Raw genomic sequence first — 22,408 nt, forward strand, 5'->3', positions numbered from 1 at the left:
AACTAGACAGCCATGCTTGTAATCATCCTGCTAACAAGTAGGTTGGACTGCTGAGAGATAAGAATAGTCTAGACTACAGTTTAGACAGTGAAATTTCATGTTGGCTTTTAAAGATCAATTATGTTTGAAATATTTGCCTTTTAGGTTTTTTATATGTGTGATAAGTTGATATTAACGTGAAATACACCAGTGCCTCTAACATATAAGAGCAGCACCAATATCTATGTGTTTCCCTCAATCACAAATACTTTATAACATATCAACAAACAATATTTTACCCAATTATATATACTGTAGTGTAGTAAGGATATAAGCATAAAAAAGAAAGGTAAACAAAAAACAAATATAGTGTAGTATTGCAAAAATATAACTATTTAGATAGAACACTCCAATGCACCCACACTTTAGTTGGAGTGCAAAACTATTTATATCGACTATATATATATGGGCCAAAAACAATTCAGGCAATTTTTTGTTTAGTTTTTGGTCCAAATGTCAATTTCTGCCCTTTTGTTGTCTTTTGGTTTTGTTGTCACTCACCCTCACTCATTCTCTTTTACATTCAATCATGCTCTCTTACACTCTCTCATATTCTCCTTTACTCACTCACACATTCTCTTTTACTCTCGCTCATGCTATCTCACACTCTCTTTCACTCTCACACACTCTCTCTCAAAGTCTCCCTACTTTCTCCACAAATCACTTTCTGCAGTTCCACTTTTTCTCTTGCCTCTTCTTAGTCTTCTGTCTTCTTTCTTTGTCCACTTCCCACTGCTATCAGCTCTAGGCCTCCTGAAGCGCTTCTGCAAAATGGAGGAGCCTTCGCATACACCTCCTCACTTTACTGGAGGAACGGGGGAATGACTGACCCCCGAGGTGTGCAGCGTGGTGTCATCCTCGATGTGCCTGAACAGTTGAAATCCTTGTAATGTAAGGATCGGCTTTATCCATTAGTGGAAATAACACCTTGAAACCAACATTAGCTAAAAGCCTTATTTTTGCTCTATGTAAATGTTATAACAATATTGAATATAACAAAATATTTATAGCATTTTGTTTTACTCGGTGCTAAACAAGCAAACTGTCTAATAATGAGATGGATCTAGTTTTTAGGTTTTTATTTATTTCTTCCTTTATTGCTACATACTAAGTATGCCTGTGCTCATTAGTGAATGAAACATGCATTAATAGTCATTAATAGGGAAACATGTAAAGCGTGTGAGCGTAAGAAGTTTTACTCTCCAAAGTAAAAACTGAAATATCCATGCAATATAGCCAAATGTATAACCGATTCAATAAAGCCAAAATAATTAAAAGAACTTCAGAGTGTCGTTGCAAAACTTTTAGCAGACTTATTTAACTATTGACAGCAGTAGTGTCAGAACTGTGTATTCGGCAATTGTAGTATCACTTCATAAAAAAAGGTACCAGAGAAGACACAGACAGCTACAAACCAGTAAATCTTACATCACAAGTTGGAAAACTAATGAGCGCCAAAAATGATTCAGACAAATTTTTTTATTTTGTTTTTTGGTACATTCATTTTTGGAAGAATATGGACCTCAGAATAGGAACTTAATGGGTTATCTGGTTTTAGTATTTTTTTTTACCATGGATACCAGTTTCCCTTAGGTAAATCCCTCGCACTTAACCCAAGTAACTCTAAACTTAACTGATTTACAAAAGCACAGACTATAGGTAGTTTTCATACATTAATCTACTTAAAAACCTACAAAAGGTAATAGACCCCTTTTAAACTTTTTATCATGGAAAACTTTCTTGACCCAAAACATCTTTTGATTTTATCTATTTATTATTATCTAGCACTTATATTCAGAAATGAATAAGAGCTTCAGGGTTAAACTACCTACCACTAAAATATATCATATTTGTGTGATATATACCATATATTGATTTCCAAATAAATAGACCATAATAGTAACTGATACAAAAAATCAAGTACTTTTGATGGCCCGTATTGTTTTTTTTAAATGTTATTATGTGGTGCTGTGGAGTATTACATCTTGTAAACAATTTTCTCACTGCCTCAGAGATTGTTAACCCCTTAAGGACAATGGGCGGTCCCTAAACCCATTGGAAACAATGCATTTTGAGCCCGTACATGTACAGGCTTTGTCATTAAGGGGTTAAAGATGGGCAAGGATAAGCTGCACCTGTAACCTTGCATGAATAGCTGCGAGACAGAAGCCTCTTGTATGTTTTCAGAAGGCACTCTCACTAGGAGGTACAGACAGGATTTATGTGTATCTGTTTTATCCTTCCAGTACCCAGCCTGGGTTTAAATTATGAGAATAACGTTATCATATGAATGACTGTATCGTTCTTACATTCAAATGTAATAATCTGTTGCAAAATGTTGGAGATCAGGATATATATACCGGTATTTATATTTCTAATAATAATTACCGGTATATCATAATGTTTATAATTGTTTTTCAAGGAATTCAAGGGATTATTTCTCAGATTTTCTGTGCTAGGACAATCATCCGCATGTTCTGATATTTGTTGAGATTGGTTTTATTTTTTTTTAGGAAACCTAAGTGAAAATGGTCATGGAGGGGTAATCTAATTTCTCATCAAACAAGAATGTGCAATATGCATTATTTACCTGCCCACTGTCCACAATTTGAAAGGAGAGTCCTGTGTGTCCAAGGTGTGCTGTAGTGATATTAACACTCCTCTGGTAAAGGAGAATGGTTTGTGTTGTTTAGGTTTAAAAACTAACATTAGATGACTTGTCATTTTAAATTGCAGTTCAGAAATGATATCGCCCAAATGTATTCTCAAAAAGACTCAACAATACTATAGGTATTAAATTCGCTACTTAAATATTATTATTATGTTCCTTATTTCATTAGTGAACAGGCTGCAAGAACATTGTATGAATGAATTTACTGCCCTATAGACCTCCAATTTTCTGTTGTGTCAGACTCAGAAATGCTGGGCATTGTAGGTAGAAGGCTGTGTTATTCACCCACAATATAGGGATTATCATTCAGGATTCAGATTAGTTGCTCTAGCTGCTTGTCAACCCAGGTATGACACAACTCTGGCCCAGCCAGAGGCTGAACTTTTCATGTAAATATCTCCAAAATAAAAACACCTACAAACAAAATGCACCATTTATACATACATAGTTATTAATTAATAAATTAATTTAGCCATGGCAAAAGGTGCGATTGCAACAGTGTCCCTTTTAGGATATGTTTAATAATACACAACTGTGATAAAAGTAATTCTGAAATTGTAGGATATTTCCTTATTCAATCATACATGCACCTTTCACTGCTCACTTTTATTCATGTGCCCTCTCGTCATTTAAACACACACTGAAATATACTCTTACTCTCTCAAGGCCCCTGTAGTAATCATTAACTGTCTTAACTGCTTTTGCTGGAAATTTCCACAGTTTTGATGTCCTGTTGACCTTTACTGATTTTTCCCTTGGCTGTCACAATGTCATATCACGAACAAACCATGTATTGAGCCATGGTTTCTTTTTTCTTTTTCGTGTTTTTACAAGGAGACGTTGTTCTCCTGTTTCGTTCAATCTGACAGATGTTTAAAGAGGAAAATTAAATTATTTGCACCTATGCAGACTTGCTTCCAAATGGGAAAGGAAACATGTGCTTCAGTGACAGGGTTTTAAGTACATTTAGTTAAAGGTGTAAGATGCTAGTGTCAGAATTAATATTATTACGGGTTCTACAATTTTGTAATGTTTCTGCACATAAGGCCCATGATTTAAAACTGACTTTGGTGACCATTTTATTTTTACACAATAATTGTTTCAATAGGAAACACTGGTTGTTAAGCATGTGGTATAATTTTATGGGCCACAACCACTCCTTAAGTTCTCAGTTGCTATCCACTCCCTGTAAACTTTTTACTTGTGGTCTACAGTACAGACATCTGCATCTCCAATAGCTCCAGCCTTTTTCTTTCCCTGTGCTGTTGCTGTAGGAAGTTTGAGATGAGATAATATCTTCGTAAATAAAATGTTTTCTCCAGGCATCAGCCTAACAGTGACATATGTAAAAAGGGCCTGTAAATCACAGCTTGCTTTTTTTATTGCGTCTGGTTTATATCAGTATCTTAAACATTCTTTTAAATACAGATATCAACAGACAAACAGAAAAGTCATAAGCATAATGTGCACGCGCACATAGGTTAGACCCCCATCAGGGAAGGCCCCTGGGAATTAGCATAGCTTAATGTGCAGGGCACATATATGCAGGGCCGGCCCGACAATGGAGCCGAGTGGGGCAACCGCTCCAGGCGGCACTTTTGAAGGGGCGGCACTTCGCCGCCCCAAGCCCTTTTTTTTTTTTTAAAGCGCAAGAGAGAGAAAGGGGCGCCGAGTGGTTTTCGCTTACCAAGCTGTCAGTACCCGCTCGGCGCCCCTCTCTCTCTCCTCTGCGGCGAGTCTCCCTGTTCGGTCTCGGTGCCGGCTTGTAATGCTGAGTGCCGCAAGATTTCCGGCGCTCAACATTACAAGCCGGCACCGAGACCGAACAGGGAGACTCGCCGCAGGACTGCTGAAAGGTAAGTACAAGGGGGGTAGGGTAGATAATGGGGGGGCGGCAGGGACGGAGGGAGAGGAAGGGTAGCTAGGGGGGGGTGGCATTTTAAAATTCGCCCCAGGCGGCATTTTGCCTTGGGCCGGCCCTGCATATACGAGTGTGGGTGAGTGCGTAGGGATTGGTGGGTGCATGGCAGGGTGGGGCGTGCATTCAGAGGGGATATAGGGGTGAACTTTGGGTGACCTAAGTCATTGCCATTTTGTTAACCGTCTAGCAGTCACCTCCCTCCCCTTGTTTTTTCTTATGTCATTTCCCTGTTCTCACTTCTTTTCTTTGTCACAGCAAGTGGGTGGCGTGTGCTTGCCGGTCAGGAATTGGTGTTGGTGGATACGGGAGGTGTTGTTAAGGATGAAAGGCGCGTCTCTATCCTCCCCTAACCTTTTGTGGTAAGGTCAATGACCTTGGTTGTGCCCACCGAGCTTATGGTCGGCTGGTGGTTAGCACTAGTAGATGGCAGCACAGGGAGTGGTTTGTTGTGTTGGACAAGGGGGGGTGTGAGTACCTCAGTGGTTTCAAGTATGGAAACAGGGAATTAATTTATTATTACTGTGTTAGTTTTGGGGTGTTTTTCTGTGTAAATATTTATTGTTTATAAGTGTGCTTACTCTTGAAAATAGGCTAACACAGTATGGTTTGTGTTTTTATAATAAAGCTGTGGCCTGTTTCATCCATATACAGTTGTCTACAGTTGTGTATTATTGGGTAAGTGGTTGGTGGGTTGGTAAGGGGTGGTTGTTTGGGCCGGAGCACTATCCCCACTTCTTCATACATGTTCATCAAACCAGCGCTGTAGCATATCGTGCTAGGAGATGTGTTCAGACAGATAGCTGAGAGGTGCAGTTGATATGGAGGATTCTGCATGAATCAGAAAGCATGATTTTTTAGGCATCCTCAGAACTAAGAAGCATTGGTACACATCTCGATTAAGATTACTGTATATATCAGGGTTGGATTTTGGTGGATACTAATAAAAGTAGTGTTTTTATCCAATTCAACATCTGACTTACTTATAACCCAGCAGTGCTTATTCTCTTCCCATTATGCCTTTATTATAGTAACACAGGAATGATTTTGTGTACACTAGATACATTACTAAAGGTGTGTACGTCTACGAAATTATGACCATCTTACAGGGTTTTTCTTAAGGGAATGTGTGACTAATAAAGCACAAACACAAGTGTATAGAAAAATGTAAATTGATATTGAATTTGGAAACTGTTACAGGTTATAAAACACATAACATACACAAACACTTGAGTAACGAGTTATCCCAGAATCCTGTGTACCTCCCAGAAAGTGGTTCACCCAACCCTTCTTTCCAGAGAGTTGCTGTATAAGCCAGTTATGGAGGAGATAGTCTATGAGAAAATATACACACATCTATGTGCAAATACAGCACCTTCTGATCAGCTGTCTTACCCCCTGGAGACTATCCGATCTCGGTTGGAGCCTTTGATTTACTATGTAAATGAACTTACATTGTAAAAACAGATAGCTTATCTCACACACACCCAAACCGTCCCAAAAGCTGATGTTTATGTATTAAACGTAATAGCACATTTTAAAGGCACCATTTATTTTTACACGTCAATGCACACGACTCAGTTCCCCTCTACATTTAATCAAGAACCTTTTTTTGATGGACACAGGTTCAGAGATGACAGGTCTTGAAAGGTTTTGCTTCATCTGTAAAACATCTAAGGCCTTAATTTACAAAATTAAGAGTAAAAAAAGTTATGCTTTGACAGTGAATGCTGTGCTGAACCATAATATGTCTAGGGCTATTTGTGTAGCCATAATAAAAGCAGGATGTATCAGTCTGGCAGGGTGCAAGAGGGATTTGTGTTGTTATAGTGTTTTAAAGTGTAATTGTGCAAATGTAAACATGTTCATACAGGAATCTTGTAGTCCATTTAAAATTGCTGTTTACTAGTAGCTACTTACATCTTGTGTCAGGAGGAAACTTAATTTAAAAGAAGAAACATCATGTCTTCATTCCAGAACTTAATTAAACAAATCCCTTTTGAAGTGTACCTGTTGTGTTTCCACAGAAATAACAGTCTAGACTTCAAGTGGACCCGAAATCTACACTTCCGACACATGATTCGACATATCACAAAATAAAACGGTGTACATGTGTTTTATGTAATATGGTTGTAATAATAAACTTCAAAGCTTTTTGAAGCATAGCCAGAATATATGCAAATATACACAACCCTCATGCTGTAAAACACACATTACCACAGTAAAAGTAGCATGTTGAGGAATATCCTTCTCGCTGATTGGCTGTTTAGCTCTCAGAGTAGGCACAAATTTGCACAAATATATAAATAATTTTGCTGCAATCATTTCCTGTAGGGATTTCAGTTCTATAATTGGAGACATAAATAGTTAGCATTGTAAAATATATTATTCCTATATTTAAAAAATGCTGCAGTTGAAAACTGTGCTTACGTAAGGAAGTTGATGAATATTTAAGAGAAGAATTTCTATAACACACTTTGGACAACTATGAACAATTGGACATAGGACTGCAAAATTTCATTTTTTCTATTTGACCTGCTTCACGATCTGTAATATTTATTCTGCCTAACTTATAAATCCAGGCTTCATAGTTATATGGGTGTTATGAAGAGTAATTGTATGTTCTATTAAAAATGTTCTCCTCCTTATTTTAGCATATAGCTGTGGAAGTAGACTGTCCAGATAGCTGTTCCTCTTCTCTACTGTATACATATTATTGATTTTGTAAGTATAAAAGGCTGAGTTAACAAAGCTGGTATACAGCAGACCCTATGTATGGAATAAAACAAATTAGTATCTGATTATTATTAATTAACATTTTATTATTTATTTTGTGCTGTAATAAATTGAACATGAATACGTTTGTGCATGATTAAATCTCAGCACGCCAAGTAAATAAAATATCATGCTAAATGCCCAAATAAGTATTTTCTCATGTAAACATTTTATATTTGTGAAGAATTTTTGAAAGAAAAACAAATGGTCAGGTGATACACTAGCAAGCACTGATAGATGACCATATGAACTGTTAAAGCTTATTAAATGTTATTTTATGTGATTTCACCATCATAGAAAAGAAGAAAATGACCTATCTGCTCTATGATCTTAACATACTAACGAGGGCAGTTATTGCTTATGACAAATGATGTAGACACCTCCCACGTAGAAATGTATGTCCATGGCAAAGGGCATAATACAAATTAAGAATTAAATATGGGATTATAAAGGGAGTTTTATAGATAGAAAAGGTGATTGTGACTTGGGTCTTTTAAGCAGGTTCGTAGAACTAATATTTGTTTGGATAATAAATATCCTGAATACAGCAGGAAAGTAAGACAACAACGATATAAACAAGCTCTCACTTACATAACATCTTTTAAAAATAGATATTTTATTAAGTACTATACTTTTTTTCAGGTTTTAGAACCTGCTAAACATTAAATAACTTTATTTAGAGGGGAGGGATTTGTTTTCAAAATGATGCAAGCGGAGGAAAATGTAATTTTATTTTTTATTTCATACTTTCAATTCCATAAGTATCTAGAAAACACCCTTTCTTATAAAGAATGAAAAAAAAAGAGACCACCAGCTGAATGGGATGGAAAAAAATCTCTCAGAGACAGAAAGAAAGATATCAACAAATTGGGAGCATTGCTTTGGTAAGATGAAGCTATTCATCCATCTGACTTTAAAGCAATGCCTGAAGAAGTGTTTTTTTTCCTCTTTGTAAATACTGTATATGGTATAAAGGCCTGCACCTGCAGTAGTTCAATAAATTCTGCACCTGTGCTTTTGTTTTCTTTTTCAGCTGAGAACAGCTCCCTGCACTGCATTGGCTCCCCCCCACCTCTCTCACTCAGACACCCCGTAGACAGATAGAACAATGAGACTCATTCATCTTAGCAACTACTCTGTATTCCTAAGGTTAAACATGGCAAAAGAGAGATTCTTCCTGATGCACTTTGTCTCTATATAAAACTGTCAAACAAAGGAACATCAGTTGTACTCCAGGGCAAACAGACACTTAGAAAAAAGTCTTCTTAGAAAGGGGTCCACTAAGTAAGATTTTCACAGAAAAGAGAAAAATGTTTCAGGGCAGAAATCTAATACTTATAAATTATTGATGTATACATTTTTAAAATCATTTATATGAAAGTTACAACTAAAGTATAATATGTTAACTTTGACATTGTAGATACAATGGGTTACATGTATCTGTAATGCTAATTATTTTTCTGTCTGTGATATAACCTATTCATTATATGTGTATTTTAATTATATCTGCAACATTAACCAATATAACGGAATAATTGGTAACTTTACCATTCTCTTTCTGGTAAATATGCAAATAGGCCAAATAAGGTTTCTCTAGGAACCCAACATTTCGTCTAGGAACCCAAGGTTATGTCTACAACACCTCTAGGAAAAGGATCATTCTGAAAATATTGCTGGCCATACTCTAGAACAGGTATTACTAACAGTATAAATTGTCTGGCTTATTAAAGAAAGCTAACATACAAACTAATGTTGATATCTATTCAACTCAATTTTTAAACACTGTATCTGTAATCTATTTTAGATTAGTAAAATTGGGTTGACAATTCATTATGTAAGGCATGTATATGTTGGCACTATATAAATAAAAGATAATATTAATAATATCACTGATGTAATTTTTGCAATAAAACACATTAGCATAATTTATGGTGTGTTTTGTAAGTTCATATATTCACTGCTTGATGTCAATGACTACAAGAACAATTCTCTCAAGGGCCCCTGTCTATGGAACAGGCTTCTTGATCAGACTTGGTGAGATGGACCAGGTTAGCTCATGCCCTACTGCAGCCAGCACACCGACCTCTAGCATTGGACCTGCATTGGCTTACTTTTCAGCACATAGCAAAGAATTATATAACCCACTGGCTGGCTAATTTATCCTACCATTTCTTTTTTTTAAGAGTACCCATCTAAACCAAACTTGTTCAGGAGTTGTTCATAACATGTATATTAATAGGCATGGCTTCACCCTGCAGGTAACTAGACATTTAAATTTAAGTATCAGTTATTTTTTTGTAAACTACGAGTATCTTTGACAGCCTCAGTTTAGTTTAGTGATATGTAAGTCCTCTACAGTACTTCCTATTAATAGGCTTCTGACTATTTTCTTCCTTTAATGTCCATTTGAACAGTAAATCCTGCGCTGGGGATCTATCCTTAGGTTTTCATCTTTGAGATTTCTGAATTTAACAACAAAGGCCCCAAGTGCACTTGTAAAATAACTGGTGACTATAAAACATGCCTGCAGCTTCTCAAAAAGTGTTTATGCAGAAATACAGAGAGGCGGATAAATATCTTCTTGCATTTTGCCTTGGCATTATAATAATGCCAGTTCACTCCCCAATTATCTATCACCCAATGTTTATTGTGGCTTATTATTCTTATAAACTCCTGTCGCATAATGTAATCACTAACGTTACGTTGCAGAGATGTTACCAATTTAAGGTATATATTTTTAGCTAACAGACTCATGGGACTTTTTGTTTTGTCATTATTTTAAGGTGTTAAGTATCCAGAGATTGTAGTTTTCACAGCCTGGGATTTTTATTGCTGTGCTTTTCCCCCATATCAACCTCATGTTATGTGGATTTTGGAATAATGTTTCCTTTTCATTTTTCACGAACTCATTTTCTAAATGTTTTGGTAGTAGAGAGTGGTACTTTTAGGAGAACTGACTACATGCCTGTAAGCTCAAAACATGGAAAATGAATACAATTTAAGGTCTAAAACTCAGCTAGAGCTCTAGGAATTTGTTAATTAGCAACAAACAAACAGCTGCACAGCCTTGTGTATGACAAAGTAAGTGTTATCCTAAAAAACCATCATGCATGTGGCCTGAGGTATTGGATTTTTAACACTCCTGATCTTAACCTTAGCTTAAAGGGTCAGGCTAGGCTATAGGTTTAAAGGTCACATAGACTGCAATTATCCTAAACTTCAGGGATTCTATCTGAATACATGCAAAGGAGATTCAACTGTTTAAATTACAGTGTAATAATATAGGGGTTATAGTGTAATAATACAGGGGCAAGCTGAAAATAATTTGTATTTGCTGTAAATGACTCTCTCTCTATTTATACCATACATACACACACACACATATATATACAGTATATATGTATATATATATATATATATATATTGCTATCATATTTTTATTTATATTTCTCAAATACTGCATTGTATATCTAGTATCTTGGTCATTCACAGTACTTTTGTTCAGTTTTTACCCTGCTCTTATTCACAAGCATATGTCTCCCTCTCTCTATGATCCCTAACTCACCTTTAGAATTCCCCATCACTCTACTTACAGCTTAACCCCTCCTCCTCTAGTATGGGCTCTCCTTAATATTTATTTGGCCCTTGGCCCATACTACAGTATGTTCTTAGTACAGTGGCCAGCAACTCTGTCCGAGCTTATGACAGAGACTGCAGCCCTCATGGTCTTTAAGCACAGCTTCAAATAAAGCACTGGAATATGATGTTGATTCAGACACTTTCCATAACCCAGGGGCATTTCGTTCCAGAAGGCTACACCCCAGGTGGGGCATAGTTTGGTTAGCTTTTGCACCCTGCAAAGTGTTCCTGTGTTGCTGTAGTAGTCGTATCTCAGTACTGCTGCTCAGACGCACTAGGGTAGCTGAAATAAGATAGATCCCAACACTACTATTGAGTCCTCACTCTCTCTCTTCTAAACTCATATACCATTCCTTCTAAACCATTTCCTATAAGTCTATACTAGAACCAACCAAGGAAGGAACACTATTATTAGCCCCATCTTGTTGCATACAAATAAGGTGAACAGACCACTGTCTGTTTAAGTTTAATTCCATAAATGACTTAAGTTGAAAGGCCCTAAAACTGTCCATAACTACTTTCGGTATATTTCTGCATATATATATATATGGGCTTATCTTTCTTTTAGTTATGTGTTAGTGATATATGCAATATACAACAGAACTGTTCAGTTTCCTCCCACCACCTGTCCAATGTAGTTTGACCTTTGACCTTTCTGTCTCATATTTCTCATGGTCATTTTATTGACCACTACTTACCTTTGTCTAACTCCTCTGAAAGGCGCTTCAATCCATCCAGTTGGGTGGCAAAGTCAAAGTATGATGAGAGGAAATCCAAGGGCAAATGTCCTTTATTTTGGTAACAGAAAAAAACTAGTTTAACTTGTGAATTGCAGTAAGAAAAATATTTGATCCAAAATAAAATATAAATGCAATAATTAACAAATAAAAACGGCTGTATAAATGTAGTATCAGTGTTACAATTGAAAATACAAGAGAAACTATTGTTGGCAACGTGTCAACATTTAGGGGAGTGTTACAGTTTAAAGAAAATACAGATGAAGGTTAACATTAGGGAAATAACACATGAAAATTTGCAGGAATGAAAAAAAGAATGGAAACATGCTTTTCCTTTCACATGTTCCAATGTATTTAAAAATTATTGACAAAAAAACAAATGGTTCTTTATTTCATTAACAACTTAAAACACTCCTATGAACAAAGAAAATGCTGAATTCCGTGTAGTGTAGAACATTTCATCTGGTGTTTTTTTTGGTGGTGGCTTGCCATCTCATTTGGTTAATGTAAAGCAAATAGGATTTCATTGTGAGCACTGAGCATGTTTTTTGCTACAAAGCTGTTTTAACCCCTTAAGGACAATGGGCGGTCCCTAAACCTATTGAAAACAATGCATTTTGAGCCCGTACATGTACGGGCTTTGTCATTAAGGGGTTAATTGAGTTCCTACTTAGTTCTTATAAAATTATCACTGCAGGAAGAAAAGAAAACCGTTTATTTCAATCCATGCATATATTGCATGGTTCTTTAAATCACAGCTGTTTATTTATCATGCATTGATAATCTTTTATTTGGTACAATGCCAGCAAGTATCCACTGTGAGTCCAGAAATTAAACAGAGGGTGATGGTCAGATGGTCAAAGAATTGCTGACTGCATAGATAAGACGATTTTCTGCATTGACCATGTAGATCCTATTACAAAACAGTGTGGAATCAGGAATCATAACAAGTTGTTTTTTCCTTTGGTTAATTTCCATGTGAAGAGTCCCACCCACATATATAAACTAAAGAGGATAGAAAAAAATGAAGTAATATAAACTAAAGTTGAAAAAAGACTTAAGTATATACACATCTAGTTAAAATGTGTCACAAATGGATTAAGGCAGCCAAGAAATCTGTGCTAAATGTGTCACACATTTAAATGATACTTTCCTTTTATGGATGTGTATATATATATATATATATATATATATATATATAATATTTTATATTACAAAATAAAATAAAATGCATATATTCTAACCTAGGTGGATTCACATATCTTATTCAGGTTTTGCAACTGCTCTTTATGTGTGTAATGTTCAGCTGTGTATAAAACATTCATAGGCCTCATCATACACCGTAGTACTTTAAGTCTTTCAACAGAGGATTTTAAAGCAAAATAAAATGTTGTTGTCAGCTTACAAAATTGAGTGCAATTCAGAAAAGTGTACAATGAGTTGAAAGAAGAATCAAACCAAGTTTTACTTTGCTGTTCTGGGTAAGTAAGAGAATTGCATGTTATGTGTTAGTTTAAATAATATTAAATGAAAAACAAAAAAATCAAATGTAAAAACAATATATACTCTTTTTTGAAGTGTGAATTATTTTGCTATTGTCAGCACTTGTCTACTTAATGACACATGCAGTGGAATGACATTATTTCATGACCTGGAGCTCTGTGCTGGTTAGAAGGTTCATGACTTTAGCCACTTGACCTGCACACTTTAAGCTGTGGCACTGATGGATATATTACCACCAGGAAAGGTGATCTTCCTGTAACTTTATACTGAATTCATAACCTGTGGTGTAATAGTGACATGGTCTGTAACCCTTCTTTATAAAGCCAAAAGCATCTTAAAATGTCAGAGAATTTTGTTGCATTTCTGAATAAAACAAGGGGGAACTTCAATATGTAGTTACAGTCATGTTATTCTTATATCTTTGGAATATAAAGTTAAAATAAAAAGGTGCTATTTGGGGTGCCTGTTGAAAAACCCACAAAAGTATCACATTCAGATAATTATCTAATAGTAATTATTAGTTACTTTGGTATCTTAGAAGGGAATTTGGATCTAGAGTAAAGTGGACTTGACAGAGAACCCAGTAGTAGTAACAATGTTCATATGTGACGGACGGATATGTCCAGAAATGCGCACATATTTAAGAATTGTATTGTAGTACATACAAAACAGACTGCAATAAGCATGCAAACCAATACATGGAAACAAGAGTCTTCCTGTAATGCTGCAAACCTTATTAGTACTTTAGAACAGGGCTTGACACATTTGTTTTGCTAGCTAAAAAAGTTAGGAGCCAGGAATTTATTTTTTTAAACTAACAAAGTTTTATTTTCAAAGACAAAAATTAATGATGTCCCTTAAATATAGGTCAACTTTCCTTGAACCCCTATTTTTTTAAAATACTTACATTTTCGCTTTTCTTTTTCCTCCGCTCCCTTCCAATGTGACGATCCTCTCCTCGTCCCGAGGAACTCCTCTGTGAGCCCCGCCCTCTTGAGCGTCACGTCTTGAAAGGGACGGGACGAAGAGCCTCACTGAGGCACTGCCACTCAGCAGCACGGGTCTGCAGTTCACGTGGTGTGGCCGCGAGGTGAGGTGGTATGACCACCGTGTGTGCACGTCGGCCGCTTTAATTTTCTTAGGCGATCGCCTTGCACACACCGTGCTGCACTGTGAGCAGGGCCAGTCCGGCCTTGCTCACGCGGGCCGCACATTGAAGTCCGGCAGGCCTCACTTTGCGACCTGGTGCCTGGGATTTGTCGAGCCCTGGTATAAGGCATATCTGGGGGGGGCAGAGTGGCAATTATAGGAGGTATAAGGCATATCTAGGAGGCAGTGTGGCAAGCTTGGGCCCAGATGTGCATAAAAACATGAAATGTATTTTCAAAAAAGTTTTTTTTATTCTGCTCTTTGTTTTTCACCCAATTTATTCGTTAAATTATTTTAAATAAGCAAAAAAAATCATTTTGTTATCTGATTAATCGAAAAAAATCAGCCAACTAATCGATTATGAAAATAATCGTTAGTTGCAGCCCTAGTAAAGCTCTCTTTTGTACATTGACCTGCCGAACCTCACTTACAGCACACCTATCACACCTCACTCTAATCATACCTCATTCCAATCACACACCACTCCTACGACCCCCAGCCAGCACATCTAATAGACAATACACCCAGCCACCACACATCCCAACCCACTCCTATCACACCCGGCCACCACACATCCCAACCCACTCCTATCACACCCAGCCACCACACATCACAACTCACTCCTATCACACCCAGCCACCACACATCACAACTCACTCCTATCACACCCAGCCACCACACATCACAACTCACTCCTATCTAGATCGTGTCAAGACTCGGGGGAGTGGCTGGGAGAATGAGAGAGGTGGTAGATGGCAAGATAGTCCCTCACCCTGTCTCTCTATTGGTGCTGGCTCCTGCAGGGGAAGCTCCACCCTTTTGGAGCAAGTCTGTTGCCGGTTGCCGTGAGCAGGGCCGCACGTTGGACGCCCCTGACCTAGGTGCCAGTAGAAAATTCTCAGCCGCCATGGCGACCTGGCGCCTGGGATTTGTAGAGGCCTGCTTTAGAAATACCAGAGCAAAGCATGACTTACTCTTCAGCCATTTACCTGACCAGCACAGGTTATTCTCCTCAATGAACTCAACAGTGTTTACCTCAGCTGTGTTTATTTTTTAATGAAAAAGAAGCCAATATCATCTGTAGGTTTCACAGTTATTTGAAAAGCAAGATACTCAATAGTTTTCCCTCAGTGAAAAGTATTGACATACATACATATAGTAGTTAAATAGTAATGTAATGCAATGGAGTTTATCTTTTCAATGGGGAATCTTTAGGATCTGTTGCATCACCTTACCCTTGTGGGAATAGACGTGATAGTGGCCTGTTCATCTGCAGCAATTAAACCATTCAATTTTTCTTCTCTACTCTTGTTTGTGTGCAGAAATCTTCAAAAAAGGTTTTCTACACATTGGATAAAAAAGAGACTTTAGTGAAGACTGCAAAAGTTTTACACCACAGTATCTTCTCTATATTTGTTTTACATTCATGCAGATATGATCCCATCGTATATTTGATTGAAGATGAAGTGACACATTAGAGATTAAATCATAATGGAATCTGACAACACTTTTGTTATTGTTATTTATATTTTTTAGAACGCATAAATTTAGTTACATTTCTGTATAATTACAATTGTCCCTCAGTCTGAGCTGACCAGATGTAGAAAAAAAGTATTTATTTCTATAATCCAAATAATGATATTAACAGCATCATAATTCATGTAATGTATGATTATTAAAAAGTGAAAATGAACAGAAGGTTGTTCTTGCTTTACTTTATTGCTATATTACCGTATTTGCTCGATTATAAGACAAGGTATTTTCCAGATGCAAATGCTCTGAAAAATACCCCTCGTCTTATAATCGTGTTGTCTTATAATCAGACCTCAAATAGGTCTAACTATGAGACTAAGATCCAGATCCCCCGCAGCGCTGCAGGGGACCTGGATCCTCCTGTCTTATGCCCCCCCAATTTACCGGTGCTTCTGAGTCCCTGGTGTGTAGCCGGGGCAGCGTGTAGACAACAGCGTGTAGATTCGCGTAGACAACTTCCACTGCAGCCGGAAGGAGGTGCGGTTAGCAGCGGGGTTTGTCTGCATCCATCGCGCAGACCTTCTCCGGCTGTCAGAGATCAGAGACCTGTGCGGGGAATTCTCTCTGACAGTCGGAGGGTGTATGCGCGATGGACGCAGAGAACCCCCGCTGCCAGCCGCACCTCCTTCCGGCTGCAGCGGAAGTTGCCTACGCGAATCGCGTAGACATCTACCTGCTGCCCGGACAACACAACGGGAGTCAGAAGCACTGGTAAGTTTGGGGGGGGGGTTAAATGGGGGGCATAAGGCATTTCTGTAGGCAGAGTGCTCTATGAAATGCCTTTTAACCCCCTTAATGCCACTCTGACTCCTGAAATGCCTTATACCTCCCTATATGCCACTCTGTCCCATAATATGCCTTTTAACCCCCTAAATGCCAGAGTGGCATATAGGGGTATAAAGCATTTCTGGAGTCACATAGGGGGTCAAAAGGCATATCATGGGGCACAGTGGGATATAGAGGGTTAAAAGGCATATCATGGGGCACAGTGGCATATAGGGGGTATAAGGCATTTCTGGGGCAAGCCTGGGGGCAGATGTGCATAACTGGGGGGGGACGGTTGCAAAATAAAAGGAAAAGAAACAAAATATTTTTATCAATCATAGCTTTTATTAAAAAAAATAGTTTACATAGTTTACATGAATGAACATTTACTGGTAAAACTTTTTTCCTATAGGGTCCTCTTATATTCAGGCTTTTTCTTTTTTCCTAAATTAATATTCAGATTTTGGGGGGTCGTTTTATCATCGAGTAGATGCGGTATTAAAGGGACTTAGAATATATATTTTAGTTAGTGGGGATTTTAAAATACCATTTACTATCGTAAATATATATTATGGTATTATAACCAAAAGGCAATGAGAAAAAAAAAAATATATATATATAGTAAAGGAAAAAATTATTTGATCCCCTGCTGATTTTGTACGTTTGCCCACTGACAAAGACATGATCAGTCTATAATTTTAATGGTAGGTTTATTTGAACAGTGAGAGGCAGAATAACAACAAACAATCCAGAATGGCACATTATAAATTATAAATTGATTTGCATTTTACTTTGTGAAATAAGTATTTGATCCCCTATCCATTATCAAGAAGTCTTGCTCCCAGGTGTCTTTTACACAGGTAATGAGCTGAGATTAGGAGCACTCTCTTAATGGGAGTGCCCCTAATCTCAGTTTGTTACCTGTATAAAAGACACCTGTTCACAGAATCAATCAATCAGATTCCAAACTCTCCACCATGACCAAGACCAAAGATCTGTCCAAGGATGTCAGGGACAAGATTCTAGATTCTAGAACCAAAGTTCTGGAACACTGGAGCAAAGTGTTCACAGTTGGAGGGGTTTTTACAGTGCTGCAGGTGTCTACTCCTCCCCTGTGCGGAACAAGCTACTTACTGGATTGGGTTTTGCTGGAAATTTAGGACGCGGCTTTGGCCTACTCCGCAATTGCGAAGCTTTTGGACGGCATGCAGTGACGGGGGATAGCTGGGTAGAGCAGGTAAGGGTGAGAGGGGCATGTCTTGGTCCTGGGCCTTAAGGGTGTGCTCGATGAAATGTTCTAAAGTGAGCTGGAGCATGGATATTGGCAGCTGGTTCCCAAGATTGTTCTTCTGGTCCATCCCCTTTCCAGTGAATCAAATACTCCAGTCATCCTAGACGTATGCGAGAATCCAGGATTTCTTGGATCTCAAACTCCTCTGAATCGTTCACCACTATGGGAAGAGGGGGAGCAGGACGTCTTCTCTGTGTAGTGTTGGGCAGGGGCGTACCTAGAGTATTTGGCACCCGGGGCGGATCCTGTAAGTGGCACCCCCCCCCCAAATGTAAAGACATCTACAAAATTATGTTGGCAAGAATATTTATTGCACCAATTTGTAAACTGTATGTCAACTGTAAACAACAAGAAATCTGAAAAAATAAATTAATAACTTATAAGTAAAATAAATATGTTTAAATAACATTTACTGAACATATAATAGTGCTTTCTTTAATAACCCCCCAAAAAAACAACAAACACAGGTCCAAAGTGACTACTCGATTTTGCAAAGGGAAATGGATTTACATCCTGTTCCTCCGAGCCTTCATTTCTGCAAACTGATCAATGACATCATCAAAGCTAATCTTCGTTGCATATTCATTTTCAATTGAAAGTATGGCAAGATTTGTCAACCTTGTCTCACTCATGGTGGAACGGAAGAAATTTTTTATCAATTTTAATTTGGAAAAACTTCTTTCACATGAAGCAATGGATACACAAAGAGTCAAAAAGAATCGTAGACACAGGGACAAGTTTGGCAGAGATTCACAAAAATCCCATTTCACAATGAACTCTAGGAACTGCAATGTTGTCCATTTCGTTGCTTCTTCAAAGCTGATTTTGGCAGCTTCCAAATGCCTCCGAAGGCGTTCAATTTCCACATAGATGTCTTCATCTGAAAATTCGTCAAAAATCTCACTCAATTTTGGAGTATAATTCCGAAGATCCTTTTCTGTTGTAACAACCAAAGAGTTTGGCTGAATAATCCCAAAGATTGAAAGGATTTTTTCCATTGCCTTAGAACGAATTATCAACTCCTGATTAAACCTATCAAGGCACTCAAACATAGCTCTTTTAATTTCCTCTGGCAATGTGAGACCAGCATCTTTTGCCTTCTCGTCTGGCATTGTTTTCCTGAGCTTTACTCTCCCTCTTCTCTCCATAGAAATGTTCATTTCCTCACACGTTTTAGTTGCATAACAAATGGCCCTCTCCACAATTTCGTTTCTTTGATTTGCAAGAAACAATTTCAGTGCTTGTAGCTTCACAACTGACTTTTCAAGAGTAATTCCCACTGTTTGTAAATACTTTTGTGTGATATTAGTTTCTTCCAGAACTTCACACCAGAAAGAAAGGTAACACAAAAATGAAAAATCACATACAGCAGCCAGCAACGTCTGAGCTGATCCTCTTGTGTCCACATTTTCTTGGGGATTACACAGGATTTCAAGGGCTGAAGTCAATTTTTCAAAATTTGCCCTCACAGGTTTCACAGCATCATAATGTGCACACCATCTTGTCTGGGAAAGTCTTTTCACTGTCATGGCTACATTCTCCATCAGCAGTTCCCAACGATGAGTGGAAAATGAAAAGAAGGAATATAATCTCTCCAATGTTCCAAAAAAAGTCACACAGGAAGCAACACTTCCAAATGAGTGCACCCACAAAGGTTCAGAGAATGGTTTGCACAAGGTACAAACAAAGCCTTTGGATTAATCTCTTTAATCTTTGCCTGAACACCACCATGAATTCCTGCCATAGTTGCAGCATTGTCGTATCCTTGACCACGGCAAAGGCTTATGTCCAATCCATCTTTCTCCAGATGTTTTAGGATATTTTCTGTGAGGTCAGCAGCAGTTTTTCCAGCAATAGGGAAGAAGCCCAAGAAAGATTCCTTTACTTCAACATGGTCACCTTCAATGTGGACATATCTAATCACCTCACACATCTGATCAGTGTGGGACACATCAGGGGTGCTGTCAAAAAGAATCCCAAAGTACTTTGCTTTCTTGATGTCAGCCACTATTTTCTCTTTCACGTGATTCCCCAGGAGACAAATGAATTCGTTCTGAATTTTTGGAGACAAATAGGAGTACATTCTCTTCCCAGATGTAATAGAATGTTTAAGTCTTATGAAATGTTCCTTTAAAACTGGATCATAATTTGAGAGCAAGCCTACCAATTCCAGGAAGTTTCCTTTGTTTGCTGATGCCATGGTTTCTCTATGACCACGAAAAGGTAGATTCTGGCGAGCCAGAAACAAAGTTACATCCAAGAGGCGATGCAAAATATCCCTCCATGTCTTTTTCATTTTGTCCATAGTTGTTTGATGGACTTGATCAATGCATTTATGTAGCTTCAATCCTGCTCTCAAGGTCTTCCATTTCTCCAAGCATGTAAGATGCAGTTCAGAAGCCTCATGATCAGGCACCCTTGGGTTCAGTTTCCACCACACTTGAAACCCAGTGACAAAACTGGAAGTTCTGGTTGTGTCTTCATTAAGAGCAAAAAGTCTGCAGCAAAAACAAAACAAACTTTCTTTTGAAGGAGAGTACACCATCCACGTTCTAAGAACTTTCTCTCCATTTGGCAGAGCTTTATAGAACCATGATGTGGTCAGCTGTCGACTCGTCCCTTTTGATTTCTCTCCTTGCCTTTGAACCACACCGAAAGGCCCATCCCTATTTTGGAAAGGTTCACTTCCCCTTTTAATGAGGTCCACTTTTAAGTCATCTGGAACTGGGACTGGCCAAGCAGCAATATCAGAATAAACTGATAGTTTACCAGTCTCCTCTTCCTTTTCTTCCTCTTCTTCCTCTTCCTCTTCCGAAAAGTCTTCCTGGTGCAAACTTTTGCTGGCATCTCCCTCTTCCTCCTCCTCTTCTTCTTCCTCTTCCTCTTCAACAAAGTCTTCCTGGTGCAAACTTTTGCTGGCATCTCCCTCCTCCAATTCTTGTATATTTTTATATAAACCTTGAGAAGATACTTCTGGTGTTTCACTAGATTGAATGTCTTCAGTATCTTCTCCTGCTTCGGTAGATGTTGAGGGTACCACATATTTTAAAATTGATCCAGACATTGCCTCAGCTGACTTTTCTCTCGCCTTCTTCATTTTTCGTTGCTGAAACCCACTTGGTCGATTTCTCTTCATATTGGTATTTTCTGAAAAAAAATCATAATATATTTCTGTTGTAGGGCCATTCAAGGGGATCTGTCCTATATTTCTCCTACATAGATTCATTTTAACTGATAAAGTTTCTAAGAAGACCTAACAAATGAGTGACAAACATTACAAATTAAGTACTGGCTAAGCAGCTAAAGACACTATAAACTAAAAAAAGTTCTGATATTATAATCAGGAGTCACCATAACATTGTTCTCTTTTCATTTAAGCATTTGCATATATAGTGGTGTTGCCATGTCTACTCATGATTATATATACCATATGAACCAGACACTGACTGTGGTATAGCATGACACCTATCACTATATACTGAGCCAGGCAGCGACGGTGGTACAGCATAATGCCTATCACGCTATACTGAGACAGACATTGACGGTGGTGCAGCTTAAGTAATTTCATTATATATTGAGGCAAACATTACGGTGAAACAGCATAACTCCTATCACTATACACTGAGCCAGATACTACAGTGGAACAGCATAACACCTATCACTATAACTGAGCCAGATATTGATGGTGGTACAGCATAACCGCTATCTTTATATACTGAGCTAGACACTTATAGTAGTACAACATAACTATCATTATACACTGAGGCAGACATTGACAGTTGTGCAGCACAACTGCTATCATTATATACTGAGACACGCGCTGACAGTAGTACAACATAACTGTTTCCATTATATACTGAGGCACGCGCTGACGGTGGTACAACATAACTGTTATTATATACTGAGGCCCACATTGCCGGTGATACAGGATAACACCTATCACTTTATACTGAGCACACATTGACGGTGGGGCAGCGTAATCCATATCACTATACATTGAGCCTGACATTTACAATAATGCAGCATAACCCATATCACTATATACAAAGCCATTGATGTGGTGTAGGCCTACCACTTCAGTGTCTGGCTTAGTATATAGTGGTAGGGGTTATGCTGCATTATTGTAAATGTCTAGATCGATGTATAGTGATAGGGATTATGCTGTACTGCCCTCAACTGCAGATCAGGGGAAGACTGTGAGAGTCAGTACAGCCTTCCCTGACTGCACCGTGACATTGGGAGGTCCTCTCCCTGTAATCATCCCCAAAGTCCATTTGTCCCCTACGTCACTAAACCACAACTCTCTTTTAATTACTCCCTGTAGTTCAGGTATAGATCATATAAACAACACATGGAAACAGCACGTGCAACTGAATAAGACATAAATA

General features: G+C 38.0%; 1 protein-coding gene across 1 annotated transcript; it reads right to left on the reverse strand.

The window, feature by feature from the left end:
* Window positions 1-19,632: 19,632 nt before the first annotated feature.
* LOC128494981 (zinc finger MYM-type protein 1-like) lies at window positions 19,633-21,156 on the reverse strand. The gene has a single exon (XM_053465849.1). The coding sequence runs from the start codon at window positions 21,154-21,156 to the stop codon at window positions 19,633-19,635; it is 1,524 nt and encodes a 507-aa protein (XP_053321824.1).
* Window positions 21,157-22,408: the final 1,252 nt, after the last annotated feature.

This window comes from Spea bombifrons, chromosome 1, assembly GCF_027358695.1.
Source record: "Spea bombifrons isolate aSpeBom1 chromosome 1, aSpeBom1.2.pri, whole genome shotgun sequence".
NCBI lineage: Eukaryota > Metazoa > Chordata > Amphibia > Anura > Pelobatidae > Spea > Spea bombifrons.